This window comes from Lissotriton vulgaris, chromosome 7, assembly GCF_964263255.1.
Source record: "Lissotriton vulgaris chromosome 7, aLisVul1.2, whole genome shotgun sequence".
In the NCBI taxonomy this organism is placed as follows: domain Eukaryota; kingdom Metazoa; phylum Chordata; class Amphibia; order Caudata; family Salamandridae; genus Lissotriton; species Lissotriton vulgaris.
Genome location: NC_141695.1, coordinates 1,150,675,956 through 1,150,701,854, shown reverse-complemented (window position 1 = coordinate 1,150,701,854; position 25,899 = coordinate 1,150,675,956). Strand labels below are relative to the sequence as shown.

Here is a 25,899-nt window from a genome sequence, read left to right as displayed (position 1 = left end):
ATTGAGAGTGCAAGAAAGTTGCAGTTTGGCTTTGAAACGGATCTGAGAGGTGTCTGCGTGATAAATGAATGATGCATAGGAATGGACAGAATGGAAATGTGTTTCGAGGACGTGCTCGGGGTGTGCATACTGGAAGCAGGGTGATGGATTCGAGGCTATGAGCGAGGGTGATGCCGAGCTCACCTCAAGGAGAGGGGGAGGGGCCAGGGCAGAAAGTAGGGAGGGGAGGTGTAAGTCGGCAAAGTCACACGGATCGAACAAACGATGAGTAAGGGAAGAATTGTTAAATAGGTTTAAAATGGAACAGGAAAAAAGAAACAAACTGGGGAAGGAAAGAAACGGAATCTGAAAGGAAAGAGAAAAAGAATAAAGGAAAGAGCAGAGGGAAAATAAAGAGCGAGGAAGAGAAATGGACGGAAAGGAAAGAAGGCTGAAACAGGCAGAGAAGGGGAGGGGGGAGAAGAAATGCAGAATAAAGGAAAGAGCAGAGGGAAAATAAAGAGCGAGGAAGCGAAATGGACAGAAAGGAAAGAAGGCTGAAACAGGCAGAGAAGGGGAGGGGGGAGGAGAAATGCGACACGGCGGGCAGGGGAGGGGGCGGAGCGGGGAGAGGGTGTGAAAGCAGCAGGGTCCCAACAGCTGCTGCTTCTCCTGACCCTGGGCAAACCGCTGAGTGCACTTGGCGGAAAAGCATGTCGGCATCAGCAGTTTCTATGGAAGTGGCGAGTGCTCAAGCCTGTTAAGCAGGTGCGACCGGGCTTTTACAGTCCCAGATAAGACACCTTTCTGAAGGCCAAGAAACTTGTTTTTTGGGGAGATTCTCAAATCAAATAAATAAGTCAAGGCAGGGACTGACCTCCTGAACACAGGCTATTTGTAAGCGCGTATTGTTTTCGCCTGAGGTGTGCAAACAATGATGTATATCAGTGTTTTGAACCTCCCCTTTTCTAATGTGTTCATATCTCGTACTGATTGGTATATAACTGTGGTGGATTTAAATAGGCTTACTACAGAAGATGGAAGCCGAAGCATAAACTTGTAAAAGTGTCCGATTGAAGAACATTGTGGACTCTGAGGAGGGTCTGAACTGGCAATGGGTCCACAGTGCTCTGGTTATAACCTCTTGAGGGGCACGTGCCAGAGGTCCCTAAAGAGGCGAGACCCTCGGCCCAGCTAACGCATGTGATTGGCTGGAGTACATGGGACTTGTCACTCTGCCGTTTATTGAAGTTAAAAAGGGTTCAGCTGCATTCAAGATTCTTTTTGGCCACGTAAGTCTCCTTCGTTGTGACATGTACACGAGAGCTGCGAGGCTCTATAACACCTGTCACAACGGAGCATAGCTCTTTCCTCCTAGGCATTGGGACACGTTTACACCTACAAATCCAAGGCCGAGCGTGGAACCGCTTCAGCAGGTACTACAGGATCCGTGGCACCCGCTAAGAGGAAGCAAAGGGTGAAAGCTACAGAAACAGCAGCATGTGGGTCAGTCATTCCCTCGGTGGCCTCCCAAAACCGCTTATTAGTGGGGTTTCCTTTCATCAGACACGGCCGTCGCCACAATCAGTGACGAATGGGTGCTTGGTAACTTGGGGAGCACATACGTGGACTGCTAAGCAGACAAAGCAGAGATCCTCTCACATGTTGAGCCCAAACCATGTCCACGCTCTCCATCCCCGAAGCCAGTAAGAAACACACCCAGACACAATTTCAACTGGCGACTTTCACCCTGGTCATTGGGAACCTCAGAACGAGGGGAGGAGAGTAGGAGGAGGAGAGTAGGGGAGCTGTGGGGAGGGGGGAGGAGAAATGCGACGCGACATGGCAGGCAGGGGAGGGGGCGGAGCGGGGGTGTGGGAGGAGTGCGGGAACAGACGGCGAGGGGAGGAGAGTAGGAGGAGGAGAGTAGGGGAGCTGTGGGGAGGGGGGAGGAGAAATGCGACGCGACATGGCAGGCAGGGGAGGGGGCGGAGCGGGGGTGTGGGAGGAGTGCGGGAACAGACGGCGAGGGGAGGAGAGTAGGAGGAGGAGAGTAGGGGAGGCACGGCCTAGCGGCCGTGCAATCAAGAAGTGAGGGGGTGGGAGAGTAGGCAAGGCAGGCGGCTGGGGGCATGTGCACGCGCTTTTAAGCTCAATGCGCATGCGCATTGAGCTTAAAAGTCACGGGCACTGCAAGGAATCGCCACGATTCCTTGCAAGTTGGATAAAGAGTGGATAAGCCCCCATAGTCTCGCTTGCTCGATGCGCATGCGCATCGACAGGCGAGACCTAAAAAGAAAAAAAAGAAACAATCAAGAACGATTCTGGACCCAACCACTAGATGGCAGAATAATGCACAGCATGTGAATCCAGAAACTGATGCTGCAAAACCACAAGTTGCAATATATCAGTCAGAAATATCTTTTCATAAGGAGAAGGGACAAAAGAAGGCCCCACCCATATGAATCTCAATCATGTGTCAATGCTGTGCGACCACAATTGCGGCCACAAACCATTAATGCCATAACACTACCTTAAAGGACAAGGGTTATCTTGTCTCACAAATATATATGCCTGCTGTGCATGCAGTGTTTTGTATTGGGTATACACTTTCCTTAAAGGTACACATATGATTGGTGATATGGCAAAATAGTACACTTAGACATGGTGGCAAATTCTGAAGTATATTAATATTTTTGTTGGCAGGACACTATTATAAGGTATTAGCTATTCAAATGCTGATTGCATACAACAATGGGGCATATTACCAAGCAATAGCGATAATTATCTCTATTGCTTGGTTAGCGATAAAAATGTATCGCCGAGCTGCGCCGATTTTTATCGCAGATAAACCTTGCTATTAGCAAGGTTTATCTCAGAAACGATAAAAATCGGCCGAAATGCATGAATATCGCTGTAAAGTCAGCGATATTCATGCATTACCGAGCGAATGCTCTTAGCCATGTTATCCACCTCCTATTGGATAACATGGCTAAGAACTGCTCAGGGCAGGTGTTAGCTTTTGGAGATATTCGCGCTTAGCGCGAATATCTCCAAAAGTTGGTAATAGGAGATAGCGATGTTAGCGACTGTTTCCAGTCGCTAACATCTTGGCACGCCCACTTTGCATGTCATTAGTGATAAATTTCTCTGACATGCAAAGCGGGCCCCAAGATGGTCGCTATCTCCTACTAGCTGTCGCTAACGGGTGTTAGCGACAGCTAGGTAATAGGGAGATCATTTTATCTCCGCTTTCTTGGCTTTTAAAGCCAAAAAAGTGTAGATAAATCCCTTGATAATATGCCCCAATATGTGTTACAATTCAAAACTACCTGCAAAACAAATGTAAGCTGTTGAATGAACCGTTTGGTTTCAATTTCTCCAATATTGTGTTGAGGGAGGAGTGCACCTTCATTCCCCAGCAATGTAACACTCATTGGCTTGTGAACTACGGGTCTGTCATAATATACTCTGTAGAAACCATGTTAGATTGCTTCACATTACTTGCTAGTGATGGATACATGATGGGAGACGCTTTACTAGAGGAGAGGCTTACCACACCATCAGTCTTGCCAGTCACGGCCAGCCCTAGTGACGGTCCACCTGCCAGGGACTTCTTCAAGTTCTCTTTCACTGCGGTGAGCTGCAGCTCCAGGTCAACTCGCCGCCCTTCCCTCTGCTTGCACTGCTCCTCCAGCGCTGCAACCCTTTCCTCCAACTGCTTCTGCTTCTTACCTTGAAGAGGTGAGGGAATAAATGCAACCATAATCTGTGAAATTTAGCATGCTATGGTTTGGGATAAAAAAAATTGGAACATTCTAAACAAAGTTTGCACCCAATATCTAAAACATACTGAACACTCAGTTTTCAGGTTCAGGTTTAAAGTCTTTATTTCGATTTTTAACAAATCATAAAAGACACATTAAAATACAATACAAAAGAATTTAACTGGTTCAATTTGAGCTAAAACAGGGAAAATCAAAACTATGAAAGAGATTAAACACTAACAAAAGTATGCGAATAAGGAACATTTAAGACAAATGGATAAAACAGGATTAAATTTCAGTTAATGAAAAAACCTGGCTATTTTATAAAAAGGATAAGTTTAAGTTAAAAAAGAAGACATTACAGTTCAAGTTCATTGTAAACGGGCCCTTTGTATAGCAAAAAAAAACAAGGGGTACAGATGAAGCAACTAAGTCACACAACAGTTAGCTGATACATAGTCAAATAGATTATGACCGATTGTAGAGCATCTTGGTCCTTGGGGCTAAGGCGTGTTGTTTTTTAGCCTTAGGAGCCAAGCCCATCCCAAATATTTTGCCAGAGTTACTACAAAGAGTTCGGAGGTGTTAGTCCTAAGCACCCATATTGCTTCCATCGATGTTTTGAATGGTAGTTTTTGAAACAAAGGTTTTAGCCATTTTTTTCGGGGTGCACCATACCTTGGGCAAGCAAAAAGAAAATGTCCTTCAGATTCAATATGACCTGGGCAGCATGTACAATAGGGCGATAACCCTGTAGACCGTTTGTTTAGAAAAGGGTTCAAGGGCAAAGTGCCCACTCTAAACTGATGGTACAGCTTCTTGTCTAACGGTCGAGTTATTACATCCCAATATGGCTCTCGCGATAGGTCAAGTTTGAATGTTAAAAACCAGCCTGTAAGGCTGTTTTTGTTAGAGAGCAGAACTCTTTTTAGGCGGGTTGTGGCCCAATACAAGGATTTGAACTCGTCTTTGGAAGGGAAGCATTGGATTGAGGAGATGTCCAAAGGTGTTCCAAGCCCATGTCATTAAGGATGGATTTAACAGCAGAAAGCCATGGGATTTTCCCTGAACCCCTAATAGACCTGACTTCGGCCAGTTCCTTTGCAAAGAGGGATAGATCTGAAGATGTCCATATCCGTCTCCACAGGGCCACTAGCCTAAATCTAGCCATTGAACACTCACTCTCTAGGCATGCAGAGGACCATTCAGCTTCAAATGTAAGGACAATATAGGTTAAAAGAGGAATCTTTCAGGATTTCATGATTATTTAATATTTTTAAGGTGCAAGGGGCATTGAGCAGTCACATTTATGAACAGATTAACATTTTGCTTTATAAGGCTTTGGCTTCTTCTTTGTAGCGTCCTTCGCGCCTTTTTTGGCGCCTGCTTCCTTTTGGTGTCGGCTGCGTAGATCTCGGAGTCAGACGCTTGTCCACAAGCTGTTTTGGAATCCTCATGTTTTCTTTTTCGTCGTTGGATAAGCCGAGGTCTTTGAGCGATACCTGACCTTTTGGATAGTTCAGGTTGTACTGACATTGTCTCTCCCACATAGTGATAAGATTTAACAGACAGTCATAACCTTCTGGCTAATTCTGTGTTTGCAACAGGAAAAACTGTGTGAACTTGCAAACATGTATAGCCTATTGAAGGATTTTAACATGCTCATATTCTACTACAAAAGACAATTATTAATGTAATGTTCGAGAATACCTTGCAATCCAAAGAAGCATTGGCACTGGCAAATCCAATCGGTCTAAGTTGACTGGCATTTGGTTTTGTCAATGCTTGTTTAGTTTTGCTATGGTTTTTATAAAACAATATTGTGGGAGCTGCCACATCTTCACCAATAAAAACAAGCATTTACAATGCAATGGTTTTGCCTTTGTTAAAGTTAGAGCTATTGGCATTGCTCTTGACATTATTTTTATTTATGTTTTTTTTTAAAACATAAATAAATGGCATTGTCATTTACAATGCAACTAGCTTTATCTCTCGCAAATGACACCCACAAACACCCACAGAGAGCCCCCCCACCAAACACACAGAGAGCCCCCCCACACACACACAGAGCCCCCCACACACACACCCACACAGACCCCCCACACACACAGCCACACAAAGCCCCCCCACACACCCCACACAGAGCCCTCCACACACACCCACACAGAGCCCCCCACACACTGCGACCCCCCCCACACACATTGCAAGCCCTACACACTGCGAGCCCCCCACACACTGCGACCCCCATTTCAATAGATGTGTGATGCTTACCTGGTACTAAATTGGACACTGCATGGCTGAAAGGTTGAAATGGTGTAGGAGGCAAGGGGACATGTATATAGAGCTTACTACCCCTGATGTAGTGCTTTGATGTGATCGAATTGAGGAGGGGACACTGGAGGAGCAGGTGGATAGTGTAGCATGTCACAAGAGGGGACCCATGTTTTCGACCTGTGCTCGGATCCCTGGGCAGCTGCATACATTGCCCATGCTTAGCTCTCCCCATGCCCCCTTTACTGGGGTCACCACCAGTTTCATCTCAGGCCCAATGAGTGCCCCCTAATTAATTCTAGGGACGCCCACTCCGGTCAAGTGGGAACGGTAACAGATTAGTGGACCCAGGGAAAGCAAAGTGATCCGGGTAGTGCCAAGCAGACCCAAAGAGTACCGAGCACACCAATGGAGGGATGGGTTCTTAGAATGCTGTGTGGGTGGGGGGGGGGTCTGATTGGAGCGAGGGGGGGTCTGATTGGAGCGAGGGGGGGTCTGATTGGAGCGAGGGGGGGTCTGATTGGAGCAAAGTGGGCTCTAGGAGGGACAAGATGGGCTCTAGGAGGGACACGATGGGCTCTGGGAGGATGGTTTAGCCATGGGAGCTGTGCTTGGCTCAGGCACCGGATTGGGGGTTCTGAAGAGTATTTGGACCTGGCAGCAACCTAGAGGGGAGACAGTAGGTCTGGAGGACGAAAGTACAGGGCATACCATTGTATTACTGGACAACACACAGTCCTCTTGCACACAGTACCGGTATTAGACGTTCCCTCGGCCCCCGGGTATCCGCGCCCCCGCTGCCCCCACCTGCTTGCTCCAGTACCGCCCGCTGGCCTCCTCACCGATTCCCGGTGCTGCTCTTCCGCTCGCCGCAGACCGGCTGCAGCAGCTTCCGCGATCTGTTATCGTTGCCAGGCGGGGCCGCCCTCTGTGCCCGCCCAGCCCTGACAATGCAAGGGGAGCGGCCGTGCCCGGTGGGAGATGCCTCCTTCGGCCTCCCACAGAAGGCACCCGGGGCTCGGGTCCGTGCTCTCGCGCGTTGAGGGGGGGTCTGATTGGAGCGAGGGGAGGTCTGATTGGAGCGAGGGGAGGTCTGATTGGAGCGAGGGGAGGTCTGATTGGAGCGAGGGGGGGTCTGATTAGAGCGAAGTGGGCTCTAGGAGGGACCAGCATCAGGAAACAAGCGGGAGGGGGCGGGAAAGGGGGAGGAGAGACGCAGAAGACAGCCGGAGCAGGAAGGCGGGTGCCGGCAATGCCGGAACAGATTCGGGGGCGTTCCCGGCTTTTGGCTGACGTCGCGTGACGTAGCCAAAAGCCAAAAATTCTCAGGAACGCCCCCGAATCTGGTCCGGCATTGACGGACAGGCCCGTCTTCCAATGGCTAGCCTCCATTTATGGAGCTAGCCAATGAAAGACGGAGGCCGTTCCTGTCTCCCGTATACATCTCAATAGGTTTTCGCCTGCGCGAAAAAGATGCGCAGAGCGCATCTTTTCGCCAGGCAAAACCTAAAAAAAATTTGAAGAAAAGCAAAAATATTTTTCTAATCTCAAAAAGCACATATTGCCATGGCAAGCCTGGCTTTTAAAGAAACGACTTTGTGTGGATGTGACCCTGGTAAAAAAAAGTAGCTTTTGAGGGTTGACTAAAAGCCTCTATATGTATCTTAAATATATAATTGTGCAAGCATATATAAATTTTCTAGTGTTTGCTAACATCAGACTTAACAAGCATTTGTGATGCAATAGGTCTTGCATTTGTGCGAGTTTAAGCTATTGGCATTGTAAATGACAATGGGGCATAGGACTTGGCTTAGGACGAGGCCAGAGGTACAGATGGAGAGAGCGGGACCTCCAATTCCTGAGCAGTGGCCAGGAGAGGTGGGGCTTACTCCCAAGGATTATTGGGAAAGAATCCAATAGAATTTTGAACCGGATAAAGAGACGTAGGAGACCTTCCACGCTCAACTGGATACCCGGTATCATTTATCTTGGTGTAAATACTTTGTTTTGCACGGTTTTTCTTCTTCCTTTTGCAGTAGTGTATTACTAGATCCTGATGAAAGCCAGAAGGGATTATCCCTAGTAAATGGCAGAAACATGTTGACCACTATACCATCTTTTCCTGACAGTTATTTTTTCAAACTGTCATACATTTTGTTTTAATGTTGACACCTTGATTGCTCCCTATTAAAAGTATCTCTTGCTGTCACGGTAGCCAATTTTAAATTATTCACTTTTGTTTACACATTTTCTCACTGCAATTAAATATCCCACACCATTCTATCCCTCCCTGTCATTCTATGGTTGGATCCATCGCTGGTGGTCTCGGTGAAGTGGAGAATAACACACTATTCCAACAAGTGTATCTCCCTATCCATACGAATATCCAGAAAAGTCCCAGATGATGATGTTCCGCCATTTGGGTGGGTTGATGGGATTCATTTCCTATACACAGTGACACCTATGTCATTTCAGACACATAGTCCTCTTACTCTACAGACCACTGACAGCCAGGTTGTTTGTCTCTACATGGTATATGGGGGTGTAGACGGTCTGGTAGGTCTATAAATATGATTTCCCCTATGACCCTACTCCAACCGTTTTGTTATATATGCATATGTATCAAGCCCTTTTCCCGTTCGCAAACGGGCCGATTCTCAGAATCGGCCCGTTTGCGAACGGGAAAAGGCTTTTTGGGATGTATCATCCCAAAAGAGCATCGCAAATTATAGAATCGCAAAAATTAAGATTCTCTATTTTGCGATTGCATTTAAGGAATCGCAAATTGCGATTCCTTAAATGCAGTGTATGAAGCACAAAAAAAGTGCAATTTGGCCTTAAGAAATCATAAATTACTACCAACTTCAAGTTGGTGGTAATTTGCGATTTCTTTGAAAAACGCACTTTTTTGCATTTTTCAAAGTGCCATGTGGCGCACATACATACCCTTAGGGCAGGTATGTGCCCCACATGTGTACACATACATATTTCAGGGGTGCAACAGGGTGTCCTTTTGCCACCCTGGCACCGTTGAAATTGCATTCTCAATTTGTGATTCTCTAATTGCGAATCGCAAATAGAGAATGTCTTCCCATTCACTCCTATAGGCCTCCTAGCCCATAGGAATGAACAGGAAGGTATTCCTTAATTGCGAATCGCGATTTGAGATTCGCAATTAAGGAATATTAAGGAACCGCAATTATTATTGCGATTCCTACATACATAGCATTTTGCGATTCCTTAATAGCAATTTGCTACAATGCCAATAGCTCCAACTTGCGTGAATGCGAGGCCTATAGTATTGCAAATGCTTGTTTGAAAACCAAAAGGAGCTGAAGCTGTGGTAAAGGAAAGCGGGGCAGAAAAGAACCTGAAACATGTAAATAATGGAAAACCAGAATAGTTCTAGTTAAAAACGTTTTTTATTCTTTCCAAACCAAAGTTGAGAATTTTATTAAAACGAGGGGAGGGTGGGGCGTCTTATTCTTCATCTGGTTTGACTGTGCGCTTGTGCCCAATCTGTATATGATGTTGTGATGATGACGTAGGGGGCAAAATGCGGCGTCCGTTTCAGCCACTGGCACTAGGAAAGAAATCCACTAGCATAGGGTTGGCTGTTGGGGCTCATTCCCAACACACTCTGTGCACTCTGTGGTGCTGCCTGTAAGATGCATTTAATCACTAGGAGGGCATTTGTGTGCTTGCCGCGTATCTATGGCCTGGCCAGTGGCTAGGGCCCTACAGGCAGGCCGGCTTTGGAATACAAGCAATAGCATTCTTCAAGCCTTTTGTCAACCATCAAAAAATGCCACACATAGCATCTCAAACACAAATGCCCTGGTGTGTGCAACTGTGCAGGTTAAATAAAAGCTGAAGGCGGTCTTGTTTGTTTATGCAGAGCCGGGTTCATGTTCTGGACTGGCAGGATGTGCAGGAATGGCAAGTAGGAGACCGGGGAGTAGACGCTAATACGGGAACAGCACCGCTACTTAAGTGCCTTGAAACAATAACACATTTTAGGGGTGAGTACAGGACTCATGGTGTGTGGAGGGTGCATTTATTTGATCTTTGGCTCTATCAGAACATTTCACAGCCCTGCTTTAAATGTTACCCATTCGGATTACTTTGCTATATTAAAAGAAAGCAAACACCTCGAAATGGCACCTTGACTTACTACAATTAAACTCTTGTACACACCACTTGATAACCTTGAAGATGAAGGGGAAAAATATACCCCGTAATGTGAAACGTTTTAAACTACAAAATCTGCTTCTTCAATTTGTCAGGATATTTTAAGCAATTTTACAGCTTGTTTCCAAACCCCTGAACCCTTTGGTTCTGCGAGTCAATAAGCTGCTACCTACATCATTATCGTATAAAATCTCTTTATCGATGTCATAACTACACTTCACAATCGCTTTATTAACCATCTTGCATTCTTATATGTGCTTGAAAAATGAAAAGGCACTATTTGCCCACTCTTTTTAAAAATGTTCGTGGGGGAGAACTCACAAACCCCACCTTATGACGGTCGACCACGCTCGCTCGGCACCGCCCACTCACCACAAAATTTTACGCCTCAACTCTTTTAGATGTCACCAGCCGCCACTGGTGTTGCTTGCTATTATCCCATTGCCTAACACTCAGTAATGACCTTAAACAATAGGTAGAGTTGACCTTTGTGGTGATTTTTATCCCCCGACCAGCAGATCACAGCGGATGACAGTGACGGGCGTTTAACCACTTGTCGTTTAGCGGCTAGAAGAAATCTGAATGCTCTATTTTGTATTTTTGGTTGCCTGACATATTTAAAATAAGAAAAGACAGTTAAATCAACAGACGGTTTTGTTTTCATTGATCAGTTGTTATTTCCTTAAAGGATGAGTATTTTGTGGGTTTATGTTAGTCTTGCATGATGAAAAGTTTTTTTCCATAATCAAAGGTGAGTGGTCACTTGTCACGGTTCCTACCTTGAACCGTATGTTTTTCTTTTGTAAACATACTTAAGTATGTCACCCCCAGGCGAATGTCCATCCCTGGTGTATGTGTAATTCTGTCCAGCTAGAGAAGCGCTTGAATTGACGCCGGTGATCCCCTTGGCTCACAGACCTCTCCTCCAAAAGCCCGTCTGCAGAAGCAGAGCAAGCCTGCACCTTTCAGTGAAGCACCGAGCGCCTCGGGGACTCATGGCGCTACCCTCTGCCAGAGTTCATTACACATGTATCTAAGCGCGAGATTGGGAGCCGGTCTGAAGCAGCTTATTCTCTCCTCAGCTTCATTTACCTTGGGTGCTGTTAGAGCGGTTGCGAGATGGCACCGAGGAGCCAAGAAATCTTAACCCGGACGTGGGCAGGAGGTGGCGGGAGCGGCCGTTGGGGACTGTGGTACTGTCGCCCCCGCGCTGCACAGCTGGTGGTGCCCAGCTTGGACAGAGAATTCTTTACGTCTGCTCCAACCTGTGTGTGCCATAGGTTATTGGTTAATATGTCATAATTCTTTAAAATCCATCTGTCCAGCGATGGTGCTGGCATTCCACTATCATGCGTAGTATTCCTGCCTTGTATACGCACCTGAACCTTCTGTGAACAAGGCCCTGGGATGTATGACGTTACAACGCATACTTTTACCACGCATACAATTACAACGCGGTATTTACAACGAATACCGTTACAACGCATAGCGCTTAGAGGTGCTGGATAGTGGTAAGTATAATTTTATATTCCAACTCCAGTCCCCGTGGACACTAGGGAAGGTGTTGGATATAAAATTTTACTTATTCCCTATCCTAGAGCGCCCCCCAGTGCAATGCGTTGTAATGGTATGCGTGGTAATGCCTGCGTTGTAATGGTAGTGCGTTGTAAAAACTTCGTTGTAACAGTTGTATACCAGGCCCTGTAATCCCGCCCCGCTTGCAGAGAGCCGTTGTGAGAAAATAATTAAATAAGTACACAAGCGCGGCCGAGGCGGACCGCACTGAAAATAAAAGCAGACTGTATTAGTGAGGAGAAACGCTCCCTTTTGGCCCGCGTGGCAAAATAATTAAATAAATTAACAAGCGTGTCTGAAGCGGACCGCGCTAAAAATAAAAGTAAAAAAGAGTGCATACAGACTTATGAAGGAGACCGTTTCAGGACACAAGTAAAAGATCCAGTCCGGTTGGGCCATCCCAAAAGGAGACAGGGCGGTAACAAGGAGGGACTAAGAAGCCTCCTTTTTAAGTGGAAGCCAGCGTTTAGCATGGACGATGACGCCAGCCTTTCAAAAAGATGGGCGGGACTTAAACTCCACTTCTGAAATATCCCGATTACAAGAAGCCTCGCAGAGTGAGCAGCGCATGCGAGACCGAAAAAGGATCCAAAATGCTAAAAATGCCTGATGGCTACTTTCCCACGTATGTAGGACTTTTGAATATTGTTGCGACTCCTGTGCTTTCGAAGTCTTTATACCTAAACGTCAGCAAGTCACACTACTTATGCAATTACAATACAATACAATACTTCAAATACCCAGTAGTTGACAAAGCAGTTAAAGGAATGTCTTAAATATTTTGGACTTCAGCACATCCGAGATAGACATAGTATTCTGAAGAATATCTGAAGTTGGGCGTGGTGAAGTAAGTCAGTGGCTTTAAGGACACAGATGTGTGGAAGTAATCACAGAAGGAAATTTCATATGTGAGGGAATAAACATGGCTGACTCTGCTGACTTCCTACTGAATGATGTTCACAGAGAGACATTTAAGAAAGGGTCAGACTGAACTTCAAAGAAAGACTGACACTGCCCTCGCTGTCTGACACCACAGTCAATGCAAGACATTCCTGCTTACAAAACGCGAAGAGAGGCATTCTGTTTGCAGCCACCACTAGATGGCAGGAGAGTGAACAGTATGTGATGTACAACCACACGTGCTGAAGGGAGAGGTATTATGGTCGATCCACCGCTGACAGGCGTTATGATCAGGGCCACTGGAATGATGCGATTGTGCGGCTGTGGCGATTTTAGCATAATTGTAGATTTGCCGCATTTGCCACATAATACATTATTTGCTGCATAATCTGCAGACTTTAACCCCCAAAAAGTTGTTTCTTGCTCAAACAGTTCAAATGTTAGTAAAAACACAGCAACACGTGCTACTGCGCAGTGGAAGGCTCTTTGCAAAAGTTGCCTGGTCACCTTAATGCAGCTTATTGCTATATTTGGGTGGTAAACCGGCACTAATGAGGCACAACTAATGCAAGGACACTGTGAACAAGCTTAGAAATACCAAAATAATGAAGTAGTGCCATCACAAAATGTGCTGCATAATGCCACATAATTTGCCCTTTCTTGCTGCATAATTTACTCAACCCTGCCGCATAATTTGAGCCACATTATTCCAGTGGCCCTGGTTAGGGTACACTTATGCTTAGGACTTCCTACCTGTGCTCGTCTTCAACGCCTCCTTCAGCTCCTTCTTCTCCTTCCGCAGGGACAGCAGGTCATTGCGGATGGACTCCTTCTCCTTCTCCAGTTTCTCCTTCTCACTTACGAAGCGGCGGGCGTCCTCCTCTGCCCGATTCTTGCCATACTTGTACTGGTTCACATCTGCAGGTAAATATGTCGGAGATGAAGGGATAAGTGTTAGACAAACAGTCAATAATCATGTCCTCAAAAAATGAGCCTGGCATACGGGCGGAACATACTCGAGGCATGGCGCTTGATCTTGACTTGAGGGTCTATTCGGCGGGACTTCTCGCTGCAGGACGACGCGTGACGTTTCACCTGCGTACCCAAAGGACGAGAGGGCGCATCCACCTGTAAGAGCAAGGGACAGAAGAACTGTGTAAGAACAGACAGAAGAATGTGCATCGGAGTGGAGGACAAACCTCTAGGGCGAACTTTCCTATAAAATATCCCTTGAGATACAAATCCTTTATCACTCTACATGCTGTTAATCAAGACAAGATACACTATTTCAATAAACAGTTAGCAAGTGACTCTCAGTCATTTTATCCTCACAATTTTCTTTTCCAATCTACACTTTCAGCACCCTCCCTTTAGGCTCATCTCGGATAATAACACCAAAAAGATCTCTGGCAAAGAACCCCATCATGGGGCCCATTGGGCATTGCAGCGCTGGCCCAATGAGGAGCTGCCCGATGATGTAGCATGCCACCTGATTAGGTGGGTGAGGTCTCCTGCTTCTGAATTTTCAGATTCCTCCGACCTCTCCTTCAATAGGGACGACACCTTCAGAATCTCAGATTTGAAATTTTATAGGAACAGCATACTCCTTGTCTAGTGATTTATATTTAGGAGCATGTAGGTTGGACCTTTGTAGGCTCCTTATCCCCCATTTCTTGTTGAGAAATGAGAGCAGGCATTAGGACAAATCGAAGAGAGGCAAGCGCTCTATTGCAGCATTTCTCAAACAATGAAAAAATATTGGAAATGTTCACTATTTTACTGAATAAGGCTCACAAAGATTCTTTTTACCACCACGTTTTCAATACAAAAAGATAGAAAGTATTGTGGTTACTGAGCAGCATTATGGATCTTGGATTCATCTGTAAAAGTTGGGTTTAGCACACTGGATGCAAAAGCATTCCAGAAGGAAAATAAAACATAGATTATACATAAACTCCAACTGAAACTAGAGAAGCAGAGACATGCATAATGGAATGGACTCTTAGCAAATAAAACGTAGTGGCACATATCCAGCAGATTCTCAGTGGCGGCTGGAAGAGAACATGGGTTGCGGGGAGCGTATGTGTGAAAAAAAAAACACTATTTAAAAAAACATTTGGTTCATGGCCGCCATCTCTCCTCCATTGCTGCCTATCTTCCTAGCGAGTCCTGGAAGCCCACAGGCTTCCCTAAACCAATCTCGACACTGCATCACCATGGTTCAGAGTTCAGACGAGGACTAGGAGCCTATGCATGTTCTCCACCCAGGTTATGTTTTACAGCCAGGTGGAGAACATGCTAAGTGGGCATAACTGTTTGGCTGGACAAAGATTGCCGCCCAAACTGTCATGCGCACTTAATGTGCACAGACCACTCCTCCCAGGCTGAAACACCAGCCCTGCCCGCCCTAACCAAGCCCCGTAGCTACAAAAAATACAATGATAATAACGATGGTATTATCCTTTTATTTTTCCTTTTTCCACTGCTCTGAGAGCAGTGGGGCAACGCTTCTCCACCTTAGCGGAGGAGCTATCCCTCCATATTCTGTAGTCTGTTCGTACCTTCTCATAAGGGACATCGTCATACTCCCGAGAGTCGGTGCTGCTTCTATGTGACGAAGTTGCCCACCTGTGGAGGGAACACATAAGCAATATTTTTTACAAATTACAAATCACTTCTTGCCAAAGGTGAGTACAAAATTTACAAACACAATATATTAAAATATTGAAACACTCTCAAGAAAAGGAGGGTAATTGACACAGTGTGGGTGAAAGTGGCACTGCGTGTGTGTGAGTGGCTTTGAGTGAGTGGCGTTGCGTGGGTGTGAGTGGCGTTGCGTGGGTGTGAGTGGCGTTGCGTGGGTGAGTGGCATTGCGTGTGTGAGTGGCGTTGCGTGTGTGAGTGGCGTTGCGTGTGTGAGTGGCGTTGCGTGGGTGAGTGGTGTTGCGTGGGTGAGTGGTGTTGCGTGGGTGAGTGGTGTTGCGTGGGTGAGTGGCGTTGCGTGTGTGTGAGTGGCGTTGCGTGTGTGTGAGTGGCGTTGCGTATGTGTGAGTTGCGTTGCGTGTGTGAGTGGCGTTGCGTGTGTGAGTGGTGTTGCATGTGTGAGTGGTGTTGCATGTGTGAGTGGCGTTGCATGTGTGAGTGGCATTGCATGTGTGAGTGGCGTTGCATGTGTGAGCGGCGTTGCGTGTGTGAGCGGCGTTGCGTGTGTGAGTGGAGTTGCGTGGGTGAGTGGCGTTGCGTGGGTGAGTGGCGTTGCGTGGATGAGTGGCGTTGCATGTGTGAGTGGCGTTGCGTGTGTGAGTGGCGTTGCGTGGGTGAGTGGCGTTGCGTGTGTGAGTGGCGTTGCGTGGGTGAGTGGCGTTGCGTGGGTGAGTGGTGTTGCGTGGGTGAGTGGCGTTGCGTGGGTGAGTGGTGTTGCGTGGGTGAGTGGCGTTGCGTGTGTGAGTGGCGTTGCGTGTGTGAGTGGCGTTGCGTGTGTGAGTGGCGTTGCGTGGGTGAGTGGCGTTGCGTGGGTGAGTGGCGTTGCGTGGGTGAGTGGCGTTGCGTGCGTGAGTGGCGTTGCGTGTGTGAGTGGCGTTGCGTGTGTGGAGTGGCGTTGCGTGGGTGAGTGGCGTTGCGTGGGTGAGTGGCGTTGCATGGGTGAGTGGTGTTGCGTGGGTGAGTGGCGTTGCGTGTGTGTGAGTGGCGTTGCGTGTGTGTGAGTGGCGTTGCGTGTGTGTGAGTTGCGTTGCGTGTGTGAGTGGCGTTGCGTGTGTGAGTGGCGTTGCGTGTGTGAGTGGCGTTGCATGTGTGAGTGGCGTTGCATGTGTGAGTGGCGTTGCATGTGTGAGTGGCGTTGCGTGTGTGAGCGGCGTTGCGTGTGTGAGCGGCGTGGCGTGGGTGAGCGGCGTGGCATGTGTGAGTGGCGTTGCGTGTGTGAGTGGCGTTGCGTGGATGAGTGGGGTTGCGTGGATGAGTGGCGTTGCGTGGATGAGTGGCGTTGCGTGGGTGAGTTGTGTTGCGTGTGTGAGTGAGTGGTGTTGCTTGGGTGAGTGGCGTTGCTTGGGTGAGTGTGGCATTGCGTGGGTGATAGTGGGCTTGCGTGGGTGTGAGTGGCGTTGCATGTCTGAAAGTGGTGCTGTGTGTGTGAAAGTGGCACTTTGTGGGTGTGAGTGGCTTTGCGTGAGTGAGTGAGTGGCGTTGCGTGGGTGAGTGTGGTGTTGCGTGGATGATAGTGGCTTGCGTGGGTGTGAGTGGCGTTGCGTGTCTGTAAGTGTTGCTGTGTGGGTGAAAGTGGCACAGAGCCTTTGATGTGGCCTGGCGCAGGAGAAATGCTGCTGCTGCTAATTAAATATAACTAGGGTTGAAGGCATGCGGTGGAGCTGATGGCCTATTTGTGGGGCGCACGTGCTTTCTGTGGATTCTGACAGTCTGGAGTGCTGACTCTGCCGGCTCGGGTGGTTCCCATTGTCTTTTTTTCCGCCTGCTGGCGCAGAAAGAAGCCAAAACAGTAATAACATTTCACTTTGAATTACTGTCCCAGTCGAGATAAGCCCCGCTGCAGAGGATGTTTCCTGTAAGCCTTCCTCGCTTTTGTTGGCGCGTTGTTGCCTGCCTGTACGTCGTTACGATCCACGGTACGCCTTACGTAACCCAACTATTCGAAGCCCTGACGTCACAGCAATGGCGAACCAACCCAGTGTGTTTACTGAGGGAACGCCACCAAGGTTCGTAAAGAAAAACACGTGACGGATCTCTGCTTCTTAAAAGAATCGGCTCTGCCACACCTTCAGCTGAAGGCCATTTTTAGCGATGGACGTGATAGAAATAAGAAGATAATACCATGCTCTGAGAAACAAGGGAACTCCGAGACAGTTGAAATTGGAAAAAGTAGTTTTAAAGTAAAAAGAAACAAGTCAGGCCTGGGAGCGGACGGACATGTCGGCAACAACTGTTCACAAACGAACCACACGCAGGACGTGTAGGTTTACAACAACCACATCACGAAACCGAGGCCCTGCATCTGAGAAGGGCTGTCCGTACACGGTCAGGTCAGAGACAGGCTTCGGGAGTGTATTTTACAAGGCTTGTGATAAGTGGACGAGAAAGGCTGGTCACCATCAGAAACCACGCAAAGGTGTTTGTGGGGAGAGAGAGGGGAGGTGCTGGTGTGGGAGGGGGGAGGTGCTGGTGTGGGAGGAGTGCTGCTAGGGCAAGGCTGTGTTTCGGGGAGAGAGAGGGGAGGTGCTGGTGTGGGAGAGGGAGGTGCTGGTGTGGGAGGAGTGCTGCTAGGGCAAGGCTGTGTTTGCGGGGAGAGAGAGGGGAGGTGCTGGTGTGGGAGGGGGGAGTTGCTGGTGTGGGAGGAGTGCTGCTAGGGGAGGAGAAGCCTGATGCCGGATGGGGGCGGGAGAGCCTGGGAATGCGAGAGGCTGGGCTTGCATGCGATGCGCGTGCATGTACACGTGAACTGCAAGAAAACCGCGGGGCTGAAAGCCCTTTGGTTTGACTTGTGTTTTGCTGACATGAATTCTCGCTCTGCTCGATGCGCTTGCGCGCATCGATAGGTCGCGAGACCTAAAAAGGATGAGTTCGAAAAGAGCAATATAGATGGATCCCCAATTAGGGAGCATCATAAGAAAAATGGGCAAACGGATGAATATGCACAATGACGTTTCGGGGGCAATAAATAGTAAACAATGGTTGGTATGCGGAATCCAATCTATTTAAAGAAGATGAGGGCCTACTGAGGCACTAAAATACAAAACAAAAGAGACAAACAACGTTCACCATACATACAGTGCTTAATTTGTTAAAGAAGGAGTGCTGGAACCCAAAGCTCTGCTCAGAAACTGCGACTGGTGCTTTTAAATGTCGGTGTGCCGAATACCAAGGCTGCATAGTCATGAATCAACCTCATGACTCTCCCTCCCCATTTATCTCACTCGTGCAAGTTTTTTTCTGCTTTCTTTCTTTGTGGCTTTTTTTCTGTCTTTCCTTTCCTACTTCTTTCCCCTGTGTGTGCTTTTCTCTCTCTTACTCGCTGTCAAATTCCGAATGAGGAAAAATGAGTGCCGGTCCCCAAAAATGAGTGCTTGTGGCCCCATCGGCTCAAATTAAGCATTGCATAAAGTAACTATTTTGAAGAGTCTATTTAGGGAATCGTGAAAATATGATGTAAAAGCTCATTGTTGGTGATAATAAGGAGAGAGGAAAAACGATTAAATGGGACCATTGCGAATGGAAAGGTAAAGTAAGAACCACTGTGAGCTTAGAGAGAAGTAGTAATAAAACTGGACAAAGAAGAACAAGCATAGAAGTATAGAACAATAAGTGGATTAGCAAAGAATGCAAACTCTGTTTCACGTCAGATGTGTTTGGGTCATTAGGAAACATTTAAGTTAGAACTGAGGTTTAAAACAAATTGCTAGAAGACAGCTGGTAGAATAAAGAAAGCAAATGTTCATATCACATACATATGAGATGAAAATCAAAAAGTGAACCTGTCATGGTGTGTATATTTATTTTCTTAAGTACCACCTTAATCTCTTCTGCTCTGTAACTCCAGCTGTGACACTGTCTTCTGCCATGAATCACACCCACTTTCAGACTTGTCTCACATTTATGTTTTCCAGAGTCTAATACAAATTATACACTATAAATAATATCCAGATCTTTGAAAGGCATAAATTAGTTAATAGTGACATCTGTATTTACACTGTCAATGGCAGAAAAGGGATATTTAGCAAAGTCAAAATTCTAATAATATTAATAATAACACCAACACCAATAATAATAGGAAACAGCGCAACCAGATTTAAAAGGGAGGGATGAGTGGGATGATTTAGATGCATTCACCTTTCCCTACCGGTTAAAAACACAATGTGCTACAAGACAGTTGGAAGAAAAAAGAAAGTAAGATAGATATTTCTATCACCCACATAAAAGTGATTTGAAAATCAAAACAGAGAAAATGTGGCACAGGTTTATATAATACATGGGTTTCTGTAATTCAGGTATATACTTCAGTCACTAACTTGTGATGCACCAAGTCGCCTATTTTAAAGAAAATACGTCAGAACTCAACTACATCAGAACTTGTCTATTATAAGGTTATTACAGTTGAATTTTGACATCACAATGCCTGCCGCCAGAGCCAGCAGTCGAGGTGACAGGCAGGTCACGCAGCATAATTAAAAGCAGACGTTTAACAACGTGAATGATGCAGAGAGAATATGATTCTTTTTTGCACTCCTTAGTGAAAAGCTCACATTTTTCTGCATGTTTCTACACATTCAGAGCTACTGGAGCTATTTTAAAAAAAACTGACTTGTATTGAACTGTTTCTAATATCCTTTCACAACAAATATCTAACAGGTTTTTGATGTCTTTAATTTTGCACTAGAAGTTTTAAATTTAGTCTTCATGTTAGGAAACATGCTTGGCTTTGCTTATGAAAGAGATACACACCAAGATTCTAAGTGGTGTGTGGGAAAGGATGTGGGGGAGCATGTATTATATGGGATAAGGTACCTCATTGCGTACATGATAAGGATATTGCAAGTCACCTCGGAGCTCCATAACCTTATAAAGGAACTCGGCCTTTGCCCTCATTCATCTATATGGTTATGGAACTCCTCAGTCACTTGAAATATCTTTATAATCTATGAATATATGTATGAGTGTAATTATCCATTATATATTTTCATCTAGTGCAGTTGATAAAATGTTTATCACTGAACTGGGTAAGCTTAGCATCTATAGTTCACAGTATTTTAAACTGTATTATTCTAGAAGTACATTGTCAAAAAATACAGATGTGTGTGTATGAATCTGTACTGTATGTGAAAAACTGAATGGGAAAGCATGGCACTTTTGCCTGCGCAGCAGGACACAGATGTGGGATGTGGGAACGCAGTTAAGGATATGTGGGATGTGAGAATGTGGTTAAGGGCTACAAAGAATAGTGCATACAATCTGGAGTCTTCCTGACCATCAGTTCAGTGTACAACATGAGCCTACAGCCTCACACATTATGTGACCAATTCCAAGCTTGCTAAAGACATCCCCATTGTAATCTGCTAAATCAATTCACCCCAAATCTGCCTGAAAAACGACAACATTCTTCAAATTCTCCATAATTTGTGTAGAAATGTTGACAACAAGATCTGGATTACATATATTTTACAAATTGGAAAATGTGTTGCTATACATTGGTTTCTTGAAGAAAGAATGTGTGAAAAGTTCTTCCACTTTGGAAACTTAGCAACTTTGGGGCATTATCTCCGCTTTTTTGGCTTTAAAAGCCAAAGAAGCAGAGATATAAATATTGCCCTATCAACAACAGGGTGCTAACATGCAAAATCGCATGTTAGCACCCTTTTCCACTACGCTTCCCTTTGCATCTCTGATAAGATGCAAAGTGGGCCTTCCAGAGCAAACTAATAGAAATGTTGCTAAGCGACATTTCTCTCATTATCAAGTTTCACGCTAACCCTGTTTGAGACAAAAAAAAGCAGCGCTAACCATGGTTAACGCTGCTTTTTTACGTCTGCAAACTTTCAGACTTAGCCATATAATCCAATGGGAGGTGGATTACATGGCTAAGATTATCCTGCCCTATCAGCAAGGTTTCGCTGGTTGCAGTGTGATTATCGCTGGATTTCCAGCGATAATCACACTGTTTACCAGCTAACGCATGGATTTGTATCGATTGGGAGATAAGCACTGCTGATAGCACGCTATCTCCGCGATGGAATCCAGCATTAGCCTGCGTTAATTATCCTCGCGCTAAAAGTGCTGAGCGATAATTATCGCAGGACCTTGCTAATATGCCCCTTAGTGAATATGAAAACCTACAATCTTGTTGAAGACGTCCACCAACTATCAGTTTCAAGGAGAAACAATAAGCAAGATCATTGGTAAGAGAGTATGTGAAGAAATGCATTATTTGAGAGATAAGCATGGAGATGTATTTGTGCACCAGCATTACCTAGGTTGTGTGAAAGGTGTTATTTCCGGGACCATAACATTTTTCAAATATTTTGTAATGGTAATTTAAAAAGTACCCAAACCAATTGAGACTTTTTTATTTAATGTAAGGTCGTAAAGCTGATGTGGGAGATGCCAGTCTGTGGGAGTTTCATGGGTTCAAAGGTGAAACAGGTTACTCTGCACCAGGGCCGGCTTTAGGGCAGTGTGACTGGTGCAGCTGCACTGGGCGCTGACATGGCTTGAGGGGGCGTGTGTTTATTAATAACTTATGATTGGAGAGTAGGAACACTTTTGCCCGGTGGTAGTGAGAGAATCCGAGGAGGTGGTCATGGAGTGTGGGGGAGCCAAAAATGATTGTTGTATTGGGCGCCAACAATTCTGAGTCTGGAAAACGCTGTGCACATCTCTAGAACACTCCAAATTGCCCATTTTTCTCTATGAAATGGTTGGATTACAGTTAATTTCATACTAAACAACACTATTTTAGGGTAGGCAGAGTCTGTACATTTGAACGAAGAGCATTAGAAAAAATAGTTTTACATTATCTGCAGCAGATCACACATTTTACTGAAGCGCCTCACTGAGGGGTTGCACCCCAGAAACAAGGCACATATACAAAATATTATGCAATGTTTCACAAAGGACGCTCACTTTTTTGCTTTCATAATTTCAATTAATCGTTTAGTACAATGCCATAATTTTCAGGCAGTGTCACTTTAGATGACACTTTGTCAGTTAAAGGCAGGCCTTTACTAAAAGAAGATACCAAAGAATAGGGGAGTTTTTGATTTAGATGCTGCTATTTTAAGGTTGTTTGTCTGTTCTCTGAGAGTGCCAACTGCATCGCAAACTATGAATCTGGATATTAATTATGCTTTCAATTTGACCGAAGAACACACTGATCTCATTCTCGCAGTACGGCTGCCCCCTCTTGTGGCAAAGAAATGGTATTTCAGCAAACTACGCATCGTGGAATTAACTCGAACCCCTGGTATCGGAAAAGTAGGCGAAGTATCGCAAAAGGTTTTTTTTGTTGTCTTTTTTTTATATACATTCGGGAACACTCAAGACAGATTTTGCAGCTGCAAGAGGGAAAATGTCATCTTCAACTGATTTACATTACAATGCCTTGCATTTTAAGAAAGAGAAGTAAAACAAATGGAGAAATATGTTCATTTTAGCGCATATATATGAGTCTCTCAGAAATGTTTGGCAAGGGTGTAAATTAATGTGTGTGCTCGTGATTACAAGGGTAGGACGTATCATATATCTTTAACCTAGAAAATAATACCTAACTTAAATGTGTTTCTGTTAGCATGACTAGACAGCAGTAAGCCCGGCCCACTGGAAATATGGGATTCGGTGCAGGGGACATTTTTTGCATAATTATGGATTTGACGTCATTGCTACTTAATGTATCATCTGCAGATTTTAACAAAAAATATTTGTTTCTAGCACAAACGGATCTAAAGTTACTTAAAAAATGACGTCGCGTGTTCCTGCACATTGGAAGGCCCTTCACATAGGTCGAATGGACATCAGTTGCTTATTAGTGTATTTAAGTCTTACATTGGTACTGAGATACAATTATTTCCCATGCAGTGTTACTATGTGCAAAAATGCAAAGTAATGAAGTAATACTATCACAAAGAAGCCTCATTGTGCCGCATAATTTGCCCTTTCTTGCCACTTAATTTAGTAGACTCTGCAGCATAAATTGGTCCTCGCTGCACCATAATTCCAGTGACCCTCCAGTCAGCTTATATTCACAGCTATTCACAATTGCAGAATAATAATTCACATTTATTTTATGGGAGTGAGCCTATCTCTCTCAGTGCAGGCTTGTGTGTTTTCCCATTTCAGAAATATCTTCAAAAATAAAATCTCAGTTGAGGTGTTTGTGCGAGCATAAAATGTAATATGTGTGTTCTCTTGAGGAAGCAGTGCTAAGAATGTTCTTTTATTTTGTAGGTAGGATGCCTGCCGATGTCCTGAGTATGCCTTTCGTTAGTTAGAGAAACCACAGTTTTACCATGTTATATATTATGTCAGTTTGTTTACTTAATCAGTTATGCAGAACCTAATCAAAGAAATACATTAGGAAGTAGGTATCCCTACAAGCATCTTGTCTACTAAAATATGGATCGGGTGACGTGTTTGCAACATTACTAATCCAATCCTGTGATGCAGTGGCGAAACGAAAGTCCCCTCAGCCCCCGCGCTGCGGGGCGCGGAGGGGGTGAGCTCCAGTAGATTGCCCTCAGCAAAAGCGATAGGTGGTGGCCCGGGGAAAGGGCCCCTCCATGTAACGCCACTGTTGTGCTGTAATTTCATACCATGGAATGTATGCGTCTTCTTGTCAAGAACCTAAGTAGATCATAAGCCACTACACCCAGAGCTACCAGTGCTTGGAATCACAGACTGCCTCAGGGTTGTTTATTTAATCAAACAATTCTATGCTTCCCTACAAAGCCTGGTATGGACCATGTACCGTCTTCTATGTCCTTGTACTCCACTGAACTTGGTCTTGTAAATGCACATTTAATAATGAAGTTATATGCATTTTAAAAAATAGACGAAATACAGCTGCAGGACATTCTAAGCGGGAAACTCTAAAGAATTATTTTATTTGCATAGGAATTCATATTCGAGCTGTGAAAAAAGTGTATTTGTTGGACCTATAGGATGTATTTTTTCCATTTGTACGTTTCTTTGGGGTAATCCAAAAAGGACAGCTTATCTGTTCTGAAGGAGGACGCATTTGGACTAGATCCCTTAAGAAACGTTCTTCTCTTTTGCAGGGATCTAGCCTACATTAAAAAAATGCTTTCAATTATGAGTTTTGTCAACTTGTTTCACCCACATAATTGGAACATGGTCTTCCTTTGGACAGCGTTTAATCCAAAACAAACATTAGCTCACCTCTATTTACTCTGTTGAGATAGTGTGCTCTGACACAGTTCAACCATTTCTTGTTGATATCCATAATGGCAGGGCTGTCCAGAAAGTTCATGCACAAATACATTGAGATAATGAGTGGTAGTATTACCCCCATTAGTAAAGAGTGGAAGTATTACTCCATTTATAATGTCACTCCTAATGGTTGAAATGGTTCTATAAACTTCTTTTATTGTATCTCAAACCTGCTCTCAGCTCACACGCCCCCCACACCACATTTTCTATCGTAGTCAACTTTTCTACATTTAAAGTGGCACGCATTGCATTGCTAGGACCACTGCCAAACAGACCTTTTGCTTTAAACCTGCCCATTCTCACTCAGCCATCCCCAGAGCCCTTCTAGGTGGCCACATTTCCAGGAATGAATAGCAACCAGTGGCAACAATTACCATAGCCACACGACTGCCACCACTACCACCACCATTACCACTACCACCACTGCCATTACCACCATTATCATTCCACTCCATTCCACAGAACCCAATTCCCATGCCCATACTTACAGGAATGAATGGCGGACAGCCGTGACAATGTTGGCGATTGTTTCAACATCAACGTAGTCGTAGTGCAACGCTTCAGGCACAGTCTGAGCCCCAGTCTCAGCCAGAAGGAGCCCCAGCCAGCGTCCCATCTCCTCTGAAGAACTGGCCTGCAGGAAGAAAGAACACACACGGTCAATGTTAGTACAGGCACAGCAGCATGGAAGGGCCCACTAAAGGACTGGAAATACCCCATTAAGTACAGCAGCACAAGCATTTCAGCGCAAACCAATCATCACTGCTACACTTGATGCACAAAGTGATTAAACTGACAAAATCGATCATAAAATTAAGAGTGATGAGTCTGTATTGGAGCTAAGAAAGAAACAAGGCCAGATGTACAAAACCATTTTTCCTATTTACTAATGCCCATGTTATAAGCCAGAAAATCCTTTCTGAGTCACAAAATGGGTTTTTGCAATCTATTTCAAATGGCAATTAGGAGGGGGTATGAAAGGCTCATACCTTCAGAACGGTGAGTAGCATTGGTATGTGTGTATGATTTGCAACAGCAATTGTGGTCTCAAACGTTTGATTATTTACTGTCACCTCAAAGGATGTGGTAACTGATTTGCAAAGAAAATCCTGTCCCCTATGAACACCTGCCCCTTTGTGAATCCTGTCAAGCAACCTCAGAGGGAACAAGCAGTGGTCCAGGGAGTTATCAATGCTTGTTAAACATATTCAGAATATCAACATACAAACATTCAGATCCAAGCACTAAATGGCAGAAATATACCCAGCAA

At 45.3% G+C, this 25,899-nt stretch overlaps 1 protein-coding gene across 1 annotated transcript in view; it reads right to left on the bottom strand.

Annotated features, from left to right (window-relative positions):
- AFAP1L1 (actin filament associated protein 1 like 1) overlaps window positions 1-25,899 on the bottom strand; it is a 164,525-nt gene that overhangs the window by 32,108 nt on the left and 106,518 nt on the right. The window contains exons 13-17 of the mRNA XM_086931589.1: window positions 25,118-25,263; window positions 15,245-15,311; window positions 13,700-13,811; window positions 13,437-13,601; window positions 3,536-3,714 (exon numbers count right to left, since the gene is read on the bottom strand). Coding sequence (XP_086787715.1) covers window positions 3,536-3,714; window positions 13,437-13,601; window positions 13,700-13,811; window positions 15,245-15,311; window positions 25,118-25,263 — 669 coding nt within the window. The remainder of the gene's footprint in view (window positions 1-3,535; window positions 3,715-13,436; window positions 13,602-13,699; window positions 13,812-15,244; window positions 15,312-25,117; window positions 25,264-25,899) is intronic.